The following is a 12,797-nucleotide window of genomic DNA, read 5'->3' as shown; positions in this document are numbered from 1 at the left end:
CGCACGATGGCAGCGCTCAAAAAAGGTGAAATCCATAATGAAAATCTGCAATAGAAACTGACAGGCTGTTTATAAAGTCTGCAGCTATGGGTATAATGCACTGCTTCCCATCCAGGGTGCCTCCAGCTGTTGCAAAATCTACAACTCCCAGCATGCCCGGACAGCCAACGGCTGTCCGGGTATGCTGGGAGTTGTAGTTTTGCAACAGCTGGAGGCACCCTGGTTGGGAAGCACTGGTATAATGTATAACATCGCCTCCACTCATCTGCTACTGTAATCTGTTGTGGCTTTCACCTGCGCAAAGCATAAAAACATAATCTCCTTTTATTCCTAAACCACAATGGAAGTAATAATTTTTTTTTTTTTTTTTTTTTTTTTTGTGCCCATACAGTGAAGAGTTACCTGCTCAGTCATTCAGTGCAGCCAAAGATTGTATCAGCCTTTCAATTGTTCGGCGTCAGATAAATAAATTGCCAAGCGATTGTGTATTCCAGGCACAGAAATGTGACACTGTGTTGCAGCTTTTGCTAGTTGATAACTTGTCATTTGTATGATTACAGTGATGGACGGGTTTTGTACTTTGTTTCGATACAGAGTATTATGGATAAAAGATTTATTAATTAAATTTTTTTTTTACAATATACCAAATAAAAAAGTAATTTAAAGACTGGATTATGTAAATGTAATACGGTGCGTCTGACTATCTTGTGTTATTGGGCTGGGGAGAAGAATTCTAAATGTTCGCTGTCTTTATTTGTTTATTTTTATAATTAGGTTTTCATTGATTTTCAGTTAGAACTAAGAGAATCAGATTAAGAAGAGAAAGGAAACCTCATTCAGAAATACAAAGCCTGTTCTTTCTTAGCAAATATGACCATGTACATTCCAATCTAATGTAGACAGACCATTTTCGGAACGTTTTGTGTGGTTTATATCATTTAAAGGGGTACTTGAAAACATTTTCTTTTGGGCGAAATGGTTAAAATAGAAGCCAATCAGTATCTATAATTAATAACTAAAAATGTAATATTTAATTTTGTACCCCCCCCCCCTCCCCCACTTAGTCTACTTAGCCCCCACCCTAACTCTAACTCCAACTTTCCGTTCTTTGTCCTTTCTCTCTTTTTGTATTTTTTGTATTTTTTTATTTTTTTGTTTTTTGTTGCTTTTATTTTCTTGTCTATTGCATGCCGGAAATATTAAGTGATAATGTTGATGTAAGAATAGAATTAGGCCGGAATTATTTGTCTGTATTTGTATATAAACCTAAATAAAAAATAAAAAAATTAAAAAATCAACTGGTACCAGCATGTTAAACAGATTTGTGAATGACTTCTATTAAAAAATCCAAATCCTTCCAGTACTTATCAGCTGCTGTTTAATACACAGGAAGGTCTTTTCTTTTTGAATTTCCTTTCTGTCTGACCACAAGTGCTCTCTGCTGACACATTTGTCTGTTTTAGGAACTGTCCAGAGCAGGAGCAAATCCTCATAGCAAACCTCTCCTGTTCTGGACAGTTCCTAATATGGACAGAGGTGTCAGCAGAGAGCACTGTGGTCAGACAGAAAGGAAATTCAAAAAGAAAAGAACTTCCTGTGTTCTATACAGCAGCTGATAAGTACTGGAAGGATTGGGATTTTTTTAAATAGAAGTAATTTGCAAATCTGTTTAACTTTCTGGCACCAGTTGATTTAAAAGAAAATGTTTTCCAGTGGAGTGCCCCTTTTAACATTGGGTAGCGTGACAATCCAGGCAGCCTTTGCATTTACAATGGGGTCCATAGAGAAAGGGTCACCAACAATGTCCTTTCTCTTGTACAAGAAATGCAAAGAAAATAAAGAGGAGGGCCAACAAGTTACGATTCTGCTTACCTCTAAATATTTAAGGTGGTATTTACTACTGGTATAAAATAGGTCTTGGACCAGAGTTTTCCAAACTTGTGTTGGTGACACCCTTTTTAGACACGTGTGGTTTTGTCACACACCTCGCCGTACCGTCAATTGCATGTATTGTGTTGCTAAGCCTGCAATGTACAACGTGATACCACTATCCAGTGTCAGCATTACAAATGTGGCTGCTAACCCCATGTGCCATTTCATCACCCGCTATGCCACTTAATCAGCCCTTGTGCCACTTTACTACCCCCTTTGCTATTTTATTGCCTCCTTGAGCTATCCACCGCTTTATTTCCCCCTTGAACCCCTCCCTGTGCCATTTAATTCCTCTCCTTTATCACCCCCATATCACTTTATACTCCCCCTTGACCCACTGCTGTGTCACACCATCCCCTATGCCACTTCATTCCACCCCCTGCCCTTGCCCCTTGATACCATTTCATACCTGGCTTGTGTCTTTCATTGTGCTCTGTCAGACTAAGGTGCAAGCTCCGCGGCTGGGCTCTACTGCGTGAAGGGACTGTGTCGGGGCACCCAGTTTGGAAAGCTCGGTCTTAGACCAGAAGATGGGCTTGTTGTTCACCATCTTTGTATGGTTATGTGTCAGGACATGCAAGACATTGTGGAGGAGATTTTTTCTAAATTAGTGCAAAGTGGAATGGTTTTCTTTGGCAGTGGTTCTAAACCTGGGGTACAAGTACCCCAAGAGTACTTAGCAGTTCTCCAGGGGGTACCTGAAAAAAAAATCAGTAATGGCAGCCACTGGTTACTGGTCTGGACCACTTTGAAAGAAATGGTAGGCTGACGTCTCTACACCAAGGAGTGGAGCAGGAGGGCAGTAAAGGGGAAGTCCGGCACTGGGCTGCTTTGGGCAGTAACTACCATCAGCTTTGTTGCTCCACTGCCCCTGCAGACCGGGGGCCTACTGCTATGAGCCATAACAATAGGTCCCCAGACCAGCGGAGCAGTGGAGCAACAAAGCGGGACAGTATGGTGGCCTACAACTATATATGGGGGCAGTTTGGGGCCTACAGCTATATTTAAGGGCCTAACAACTTTATGGGGACACAAAGCGGATACTATTACTGTGTGTGACAATAAACATGGGGAGTTTGTAAATAGGTGGGTATTGTACTGCAGAAAGAAGCCTAAAATGTTTGTTTGGCTGGTTCTGTGGAGAAGTCTTGTACGGGAGAAATCCTTAATGGCGGGCTAGGCCAGATAGTGAAGAAAAGACTGGGGAGATAGGTAGAGGAACAGGGGTCTGTTATAGAGGAAAGTAAAGCATATGAATTATACTGTAATCATTACAAAATGTCTAATATTGCGGTACAATTTTTTGGGAATAGGCTGTCAAAGGGGTGCACAGGCAAAAAAGGTTGAGAACTACAGTTCTGTGGTGACTATTCAGGTTGAAATCTGAAATAGTTGCTGTGGAAAATGACTTCACTTTTTCCATTACCTGTGATCAATGTAAAAATAAAGCCTCAACCCTGAGAATGGACGTGATCCCACTTCTGTTTGTCTCCTAAGGGTCTGCTGTCTATCTTGCGTAAATTGAAAAGCGCTCCAGATCAGGAGGTCCGAATCCTGCTGCTGGGTCTCGATAATGCTGGGAAAACCACATTGTTAAAGCAGTTAGCATCGGAGGACATCAGTCACATCACTCCAACACAGGTGAGTAACCTGCCGTTTTGGTGAGTTATTCCAAACAAATTTAGATTTCTTTCACAGATCCAAAAATTGTAGGTCCACATTTGGCTATGTAAACAGCAATTCCCTATAGAAATCTGTGCTTTTTTAAAGAGGAGTGTTCCTAGAATAGACATGCAGGCCCATGGGGATGTGAGTCATCCTTTGCCTTAGGAATCCATCACACTGCTGGCTGATTTGAACAGTAGTCTGGATAAGGCCAGTTTCACACAAGTGAAGTTGCATTTTTTTTTGCATTTGTATTACGGCTGAAAGTCCTAACCCAAGTGTGAATCTAGTCCTGCACTGACCTCACCATAGATCACAATTCTTTCAATTCAGGTCACTAAGCTGACAGTCTATAATACAAACGCAAAAATGCAGCAAAGTCCTGACTTTGGGTTTAGTGATCCGAGCTGAAAGCATCATAGTGATCTATTAAAGGGATACTCCACCCCTAGACGTCTATTAAAGGGATACTCCGCCCCTAGACATCTTATCCCCTATCCAAAGGATAGGGGATAAGATGTCTGATCGCGGGGCTCCAACTGCTGGGGACCCCCACGATCTCCCTTCTGCACCCGGCATTCGTTTGGAGCATCGGGTGCAGCTCCGGAGGCTCGTGAGATCACAGCCACGTCCCACTCGTGACGTCATGGCCACTCCCCCTCAATGCAAGTCTATGGGAGGGGGCGTGATGTCCGTCATGCCCCCTCCCATAGACCTGCATTGAGGGGTGGTGGCATGACATCACAAGCGGGGCATGACCGGGACTTTTCGAGCCTCTGCCTGGCATCATTAGTCATCCGGTACCGGATATCTGGGGTGCTGCAGCAGGGAGGTCAAGGGGGTGCTGCTGCTGGGGAAGATCAGACATCATATTCCCTATCCTTTGGATAGGGGATAAGATGTCTAGGTGCGGAGTACCCCTTTAAGCTGACAGCTCAGGTTTCTAGACTCATTTAGGCCAGGACTTGCTGCCATAATAACAATGCAAAAATGCAGCTGTATTTCACTTGTGGGAAACCAGCCTAAGACCCAGATTATAGTCTGCCATAAAACAGCACATGCAGGGATGTGGAATTCCTATCGCCCGAAGCCCGGGGCAAGCAGTTTTGGGCACCGGGCAGCTGAATTTGTCCGGCCCTTAGCCCGGCTTCGGGTAAGCAGGGCCTGACCTGACAAGTGCGGCGGCGCTCTGCAGACTGTATGGAGCGGGCTCCCGACTCCTGCCCGCTCCATACTCTGCAGCCCCCGGCTGTAAAAACCTGTTTCCTCCGAAGCAGAGCAGGGGAGATGAGAAGCTGTGTATTTGTCTTCTCTCCCCTGCTCTGCAGACGTGCGGGGGGAGATGAGGGGGCGTGGCTTCTTGCTCCCCATGCAGACCTGCGTCCTCTGCCTTCACTCCCCCCAGCTGTAGCTTCGGAGAGCTGAGGAGCGGACGCACGTCTGCACGGGGAGACTGCATGCGACGCTCACAGGGGAGTATGGAGCGGGCTCGGGACTCCTGCCCGCTCCATACTCTGCAGCCCCAGGCTGTTCTCAGTAGCCGGGGGCCACCGCTAATAGCCAGCATGCAGCTGTTGGCTGTCCGGGCATGCTGGGAGTTGTAGTTTTGCAACATCTGGAGGGCCACAGTGTGAAGACCGCTTCATTAACCCCCTCCTTGTTAAAAATTCATATCACCCCCTTTTCCTATATAAAAACATGTAAACATAATAAAAATAAACATATTTGATATCGCTTTGTGCGTAATTGTACAACCTATTAAAATATAACATTATGTATCCCGTACGGTAAATGTAAAAAAATACCAAACCACAGATTTGCAATTTTTATAATATCCCCAAAAAAAAAAGTTAAAAAGTCAGATCAATACCAAAATGGTACCGATACAAAAAAACTGATTATGGCGCAAAAAATGAAAATGAGCCCTCATACAGCCTGGTATGCGGAATTTTTTTAAAATTTTTTTTGGTTCAGAGAATATGTTATTGCAAAATTAAAAGGTAACATTATAGTAGGTAGTTATGGCTATTATAGGGCGAGGAGGAAAAAATTAGAGCGTAAAAGCGAAAATTGTCCCGGACAAGAGGATCGTCATGAGGGACAAGTAGATTTTGCTCCATTTTAGTCCCGTGGACAAGTAGTTTTTTATAACATTTCCATACCCCTGACAGGTTTGCTTGTGTCAGTCATCAAACCACTATAGAATCTGAACTCATAAGTTCTCAGATACAGTATTACTACCATTCACAATCTAATTGGATAAAAGGAATTATATAATGTATCTTATTTCTGCAATTTTTTCCTTTTTTGCTTATATGCAGTTGGTCTTGATCTATACGGTAAAGGGTGAAATTCCCTTTTGGGCTGATTTTTTTTTTTTCATTTGAGGAATTGTAGGCTAAAAGGAGACGGCCTAGAGTGGATAAGGTTTACAGGCTGCCAAGAACTGTTCCAAGTCTATAATTTTGTATTTTAATAAAAACTGCTGAACGCACAAGGCAAACTATTTATTGGAAAGATGATCAGGTCCCAGCATGGAATTTGTTAAAGGATTACTGATATTTGTGTAAATGTATATACTGCTTATTTTTTGCATAGATACTGCTGACTTTTATTTGTGCTTTTACATGGAAAAAAGTTGATTTAGTATCTGATCTATTTTTTTTGTTTTGTTATTAAGTTATGAATCTTCTGTCTTAAAAGATTTTGTCTTGTTTTGGTCAGGACCCTCAATGAATCTGCGAGCTTGGCACTCCAAAGATGTGCATTTGTCTCTTAAAACACAAAATAGTAAAATAAATAAATGCTTAATAATATGCTAGATGGGGTTGACCAGCAACAGAAAAAGTTCTTAAAATGGCACTTTTAAAAAGATTTTCAATCACTGGATAACCCCTAACATTCATGGTGTCCTCCATTTTATGCTTTTTGCCAAAGAGTCTTTGGGGGAGATGTATCATTTCCAGTGTATAATAGAAGTTTTTTACCCCTCTGCCTGTTGTCTAAATTTGGCGCAGCTGCGTTAAATTTATCATTCTTGTGCAGCTACTTTCTTGAATTGCGTTTAAATTTAGAATTCTCCTCAGAGCATAAATTTACACTGCAGCTCTATTTAGTAGGAGCTTTGCAGCGTATCTGCACCTAAACAGTAAGTTTGTCCTCGTTATTAGTTTTAGAATTTTTTTTTCTTCATTATGTAGAGTTTTAATCTCACAATAATACCACTTTTTGCACCCAATTATAACACATCAATTATACCAATGTCCTTATTCTTCATTTAACATCTGTGACACCCCTGTGCAAATCACCTCAAATGTACATGGTGCACTCTACCTTATGGGTCTTGTTGTGTGCCCGCAGAGCACTTTGCGCCCACATATGTGGTATCTCCGTACTCTGGCTAAATTGTGTCCCAAAAAATGGGGATCTTTTTTCCCATTTACCTCTTGTGAAAATGTAAAGTATGCGGCAACACCAGCATGTCAGTGTAAATAATTTTATTTTTATACACTAACATACTGGTGTAAACTCCAACTGTTCCTTTTCATAATGGGTAAAAGGAGAAAAAGCCCCCCAAAATCTGTAAGGCAATTTCTCCCGAGCACGGCGATACCCCATATGTGACCCTAAAATGTTGCCTTGAAATACGACAGGGCTCCGAAGTGAGAGCGCCATGCGCATTTGAGGCCTAAGTTAGGGTTTTGCATAGGGGTGGACATAGGGGTATTCTATGCCAGTGTTTCCCAAACAGGGTGCCTCCAGCTGTGGCAAAACTCCCAACATGCCTGGACAGTCAATGGCTGTCCGGCAATACTGGGAGTTGTTGTTTTGCAACAGCTGGAGGCTCCATTTTGGAAACAGTGCCGTACCAGACGTTGTTCATATTTATTGGGGAGGGGAGGGGGGCTGTGTAGCGGTATGTGTATATATAGTGTTTTTTACTTATTTTATTTAAGTGTAGTGTAGTGTAGTGTAGTGTTTTTAGGGTACAGTCACACGGGCGGGGGTTCACAGCAAGTTTGCTGCATCTCAATCTTGCAGCACTCCCTGTAAACCTCCGCCCATGTGAGTGTACCCTGTCCATTCACATTGGGGGGAGGAGGGGGGAAACATCCAGCAGTTTTGCAACAGCTGGAGGCACACTGGTTGCGAAACACGGAAACAGACTCAGTGTTTTGCAACCAGTGTGCCTTCAGCTGTTGCAAAAACTTCAAATCTCAGCATGCAGTGACAGCAGAAGGACATGCTGGAACTTGTAGTTATGCAACAGCTGGAGGCATACTGCTACAACTCCCATCATGCCCTTTGGCAGTCCGTGCATGCTGAGGGTTATGGTTATGCAACAGCTGAAGGCACACTGGTTGCAAAACACTTGAAAGTTTTTTACTTATCTTAGTGTTTCCAAACCAGTGTGCCTCCAGCTGTTGCACAACTTCAATTCCCAGCATGCATGGTCTGTCAGTGCATGCTGGGCATTATAGTTTGGAGGCACAGCTGGAGGCACACGGGTTGGGAAAAAGAGTTAGGAAACGAACAATGTTTCCCAACTAGTGTGCCTCCAGCTGTTGCAAAACTATAATTCCCAGCATGGCCAGACATGCTGGAAGTTGTATTTCGGCAATATCTGAAGGGTCAGATGTTGACGAACTACAACTCCCAGCATGCTTGGGCAGTCTGGGCATGCTGGGAGTTGTAGTTTTGCAACAGCTGGAGGTCCACAGTTTGTAGACCACTGTATAATGGTCTCCAATCTGTGGTCTTCCAGATGTTACAGAACTACAACTCCCAGCATGCCTGGACAGACTGAGCATGCTGAGATTTGTAATTTTGGAACACCTGGAAGAGCACTGATTGGAGACCATTATACAGTGGTCTCCAAACTGTGGCCCTCCAGATGTTGCAAAACTACAACTCCCAGCATGCCCAGAAAGCCAAAGGCTGTCTGGGCATGCTGGGAGTTGCAGTTTTGAAACTCCCAGAGGCAGCAGTGAGATCGCTTTACGGCGATCTAACTGCTGCCAATGAAGATGCCGCCCTGCTGCCGGAAACTCACCGCCGGGACCGCCTGGAGGACGTCGCTCGCGCCGGGACCGCTCGGGACACCGCATGGCCGGGTAAGTGATGCCGGGGGACGGGTCAGGGACACTAAGCAGAGCGGTGTGTGTCCCGATCCCCATGATCCGGACTCACACACCACGCTGCTAAGTATTCTCATAGCGAAACGCTGCTATCAGCTAGTCAGATTTGACTAGCTGATAGCAGCGATTGCTGGGGGGGGGGGGGGGGGGGATGAAACCCCCCATGGTAGCCACCATCTTACCGGGCGCTGGTGAAAAGTATAACGGAAAGCAGTAAATTGTAAAAATAAAAGGAGAATGATCTACAGTGTTAAGTGGATTACAAAGCTATTTTAATGTGACGGATCTTGTTCAATGATAAGTTATCAAACATTTCCTATGTAAATGTATTAAATTGTTGGATCATAAAATAACAAAATCAATATACAAGTGATCTGATGAATAACTGAACTGTAAACAAATATTCTATATGCAAATTATTTTAAAAGTGCTTTAGAATAACCAAGGAGTAAAAAGCAATATAAAGCAAACCAAATGAGGAATTGAGATAGGAAAGTTAAAACATTCTGGTGGTTCCTTAGTAGAACTTTCCTTCAGAAATAGAAAGGATCGCTACGTGCAGTTAAAGTTGGCTTATATTTATGGGGAAAAAGACGCACTTGCGTAAAAATTTTTGGTGCAAAGGAAAAGAACGCAGGTAATAAATCCACGTGTACTATATATGCAGCTCCAAGGTACCCTGATTCAGCCACATCTGGAGGACATGCTCTACCAAAACGTGCGCAAAAAAATGCGCAAAAAAAAAGGGCTTGCGCAAAAAAATACACACAAAACAGGGGTAAAATCTTTGATACATGTCCCCCTTTGTCCCATGCCCCCACTTTATAAAAAGTGTACATGTGTATGAGGGTTTTTCTAACATTTCCCCCCTACTCTTTAACCTCTTAAAGGGGTATTCCGCCCCTAGACATCTTATCCCCTATCCAAAGGATAGGGGATAAGATGTCAGATCGCCGCGGTCCCGCTGCTGGGGACCCCTGGGATCCCCACTGCCGCACCGCGCTATCATTACTGCGCAGAGCGAGTTCGCTCTGCACGTAATGATGGGCAGTACAGGGGCCGGAGCATCGTTACGACACGGCTCCGCCCCTCTTGACGTCTCGGCCCACCCCTTTCAATACAAGTCTATACGTCCTGTTGCGCGAAGAACTGCCGCAACAGAACGTACATTTACATCCGTGGTCGTTAAAGGGGTACTCCGCCCCTAGACATCTTATCCCCTATCCTAAGGATAGGAGATAAGATGTCAGATCGCCGCGGTCCCGCTGCTGGGGACCCCTGGGATCCCCGCTGCGGCACCCCACTATCATTACAGCACAGAGCGAGTTCGCTCTGTGCGTAATGACGGGTGATACGGGGGACGAGGCAGCGTGACGTCATGGCGCCGCCTCTCGTGGCATCACGGCCCGTCCCCTTAATGCAAGTCTATAGGAGGGGGCGTGACGACCGCCACGCCCCCTCCTATAGACTTGCATTAAGGGGACGGGCCGTGATGTCACGAGGGGCGGCGCCATGACGTCACGCTGCCTCGTCCCCCGTATCGCCCGTCATTACGCACAGGGCGAACTCGCTCTGTGCTGTAATGATAGTGGGGTGCCGCAGCGGGGATCCCAGGGGTCCCCAGCAGCGGGACCGCGGCGATCTGACATCTTATCTCCTATCCTTTGGATAGGGGATAAGATGTCTAGGGGCGGAGTACCCCTTTAACGACCACGGATGTAAATGTACGTCCTGTTGCGGCGGTACTTCGCGCACCAGGACGTACATTTACGTCCTGTACATGACCGCGATCCAGAGGATAAGGGGATAAGATGTCTGATCGTGGGGGTCCCGCCGCTGGGGGCCCTCTGCAATCTGTCATTCAGCACCCCGGCTTATTCCAGCGCTGAATTGCGTGCTGAAGGCGGGCCTGCCGGCTGGATTTGAAGATTCTTGGGCACTGGTCACATGAGCGCTTGTGCCTACTGAGCACTCACTTGACCAGTGAACAACTTCAGAGGGACTGGGCACCGGACTGCAGGTACATATATCTGTCTGAAACCCTGCATCAGTCTCTTGTTCACCCAAACTACAACCCGGTGTATCGGGTTAAATGTGGGTGAACGGGTGACCGTTTTCCCTTTAATAGAAATCCTTGAATCACATGCCTTGTAATGAGAAAATTGCAGGCGGGGGGGGGAAGAAACTCCACATAAACACCTATATTAATATTCTCTATTTTGAAAATAGTGGTTAGGTTATATGCAGTCAATTATGTTACTAGTTTCAGCACTTAAATAACTAATTTCCAAATGAAAGATCTTCATGCTTTGTAAAATGATTATTGCTGATTGATAGATTTTTTTTTTCTGTTCCGTTTTAGGGCTTTAATATCAAGAGCGTACAATCTCAGGGCTTCAAACTTAATGTATGGGACATAGGCGGACAGCGGAAAATCAGGCCGTACTGGAGGAACTATTTTGAGAATACTGATGTACTTGTAAGTGTCTTGGTTTGGTAATCACATATGTATACAGTCATGGCCATAAATGTTGGCACCCCTGAAATTTTTCTAGAACATGAAGTATTTCTCACAGAAAAGGATTGCAGTAACACATGTTTTGGTATTGGAACTAAACCAAAAAAGGAGGAAGAAAAGCAAATTGGACATAATTTCACACCAAACTCCCAAAATGGTCTGGACAAAATTATTGGCACCCTTTCAAAATTGTGGAAAAATAAGATTGTTTCAAGCATGTGATGATCCTTTAAACTCACCTGGGGCAAGTAACAGGTGTGAGCAATATAAAAATAACACCTGAAAGCAGATAAAAAGGAGAGAAGTTCACTTAGTCTTTGCATTGTGTATCTGTGTGTGCCACACTAAGCATGGACAACAGAAAGAGGAGAAGAGAACTGTCTGAGGACTTGAGAACCAAAATTGTGCAAAAATATCAACAATCTCAAGGTTACAAGTCCATCTCCAGAGATCTAGATTTGCCTTTGTCCACAGTGCGCAACATTATCAAGAAGTTTGCAGCTCATGGCACTGCAGCTTGTCTCCTGGGCATGGACGGAGGAGAAAAATTGATGAAAGGTGTCAATGCAGGATAGTCCATATGGTGGATAAGCAGCCCCAAACATGTTCCAAAGATTCTACTGTTTACTGAAAGCGGAATGAGGCCTACAAAGAAAAGAACACAGTACCTACAGTGAAGTATGGTGGAGGTTCAATGATGTTTTGGGGTTGTTTTGCTACCTCTGGCACTTGGTGCCTTGAATGTGTGCAAGACATCATGAAATCTGAGGATTACCAACTGATTTTGGGTCGCACTGTACAGCTCAGTGTCAGAAAGCTGGGTTTGCGTCCGAGATCTTGGGTCTTCCAGCAGGACGATGACCCCAATATAAGTAAAAAAAAACAGAAATGGATGGCAACAAAGTGCTGGAGAGTTCTTAAGTGGCAGCAATGAGTCCAGATCTAAATCCCATTGAACACCTGTGGAGATATCTTAAAATTGCTGTTGGGAAAAGGCGCCTTCCAATAAGAGAGACCTGGAGCAGTTTGCAAAGGAAGAGTGGTCCAACATTCCGGCTGAGAGGTGTAAGAAGCTTATTGATAGTTATAGGAAATGACTGATTTTAGTTATTTTTTCCAAAGGGTGTGCAGCCAAATATTAAGTTAAGGGTGCCAATAATTTTGCCCAGCCCATTTTAGGAATTTGCTGTGACATTGTTGGTTTAGTTCCAATACACACATAGGGAATAAACATGTGTATAGCAAAACGTGTTACTGCAATCCTTTTATGTGAGAAATACTTCATTTTCTAGAAAACATTCAGGGGTGCCAACATTTAAGGCCATGACTGTACAGTTAAGCAAAGTGATTTCTTGTAGAGTGTACCTGTCTTTTATATGTAGCGTAAGATTAAGGATATAAAGGATTATTCTATTCATTGATGGGGGGTCTGTACTGGGGATTAGTGGTCTGTATCTTTCATTCCAGTTATTATTCAGTCTACACATGCATGGCCTTTTTTCCAGCAGGAACAAGAAAGAGACTCTCTATGTAATGTGCTGTGA

The 12,797-nt window shown here is 44.1% G+C and overlaps 1 protein-coding gene across 2 annotated transcripts in view; it reads left to right on the top strand.

Annotated features, from left to right (window-relative positions):
• The window catches only part of ARL3 (ADP ribosylation factor like GTPase 3), a 71,927-nt gene that overhangs the window by 7,751 nt on the left and 51,379 nt on the right, over positions 1-12,797 (top strand). For both annotated transcript variants that reach the window (XM_056529643.1, XM_056529644.1), the window contains exons 2-3: positions 3,430-3,573; positions 11,098-11,214. In XM_056529643.1, coding sequence (XP_056385618.1) covers positions 3,430-3,573; positions 11,098-11,214 — 261 coding nt within the window. The remainder of the gene's footprint in view (positions 1-3,429; positions 3,574-11,097; positions 11,215-12,797) is intronic.

Source organism: Hyla sarda, chromosome 7, assembly GCF_029499605.1.
Source record: "Hyla sarda isolate aHylSar1 chromosome 7, aHylSar1.hap1, whole genome shotgun sequence".
Lineage (NCBI taxonomy): Eukaryota > Metazoa > Chordata > Amphibia > Anura > Hylidae > Hyla > Hyla sarda.
Note: the sequence above shows the minus strand (reverse complement) of the source record. Positions and strands in the feature narration are given on the sequence as shown.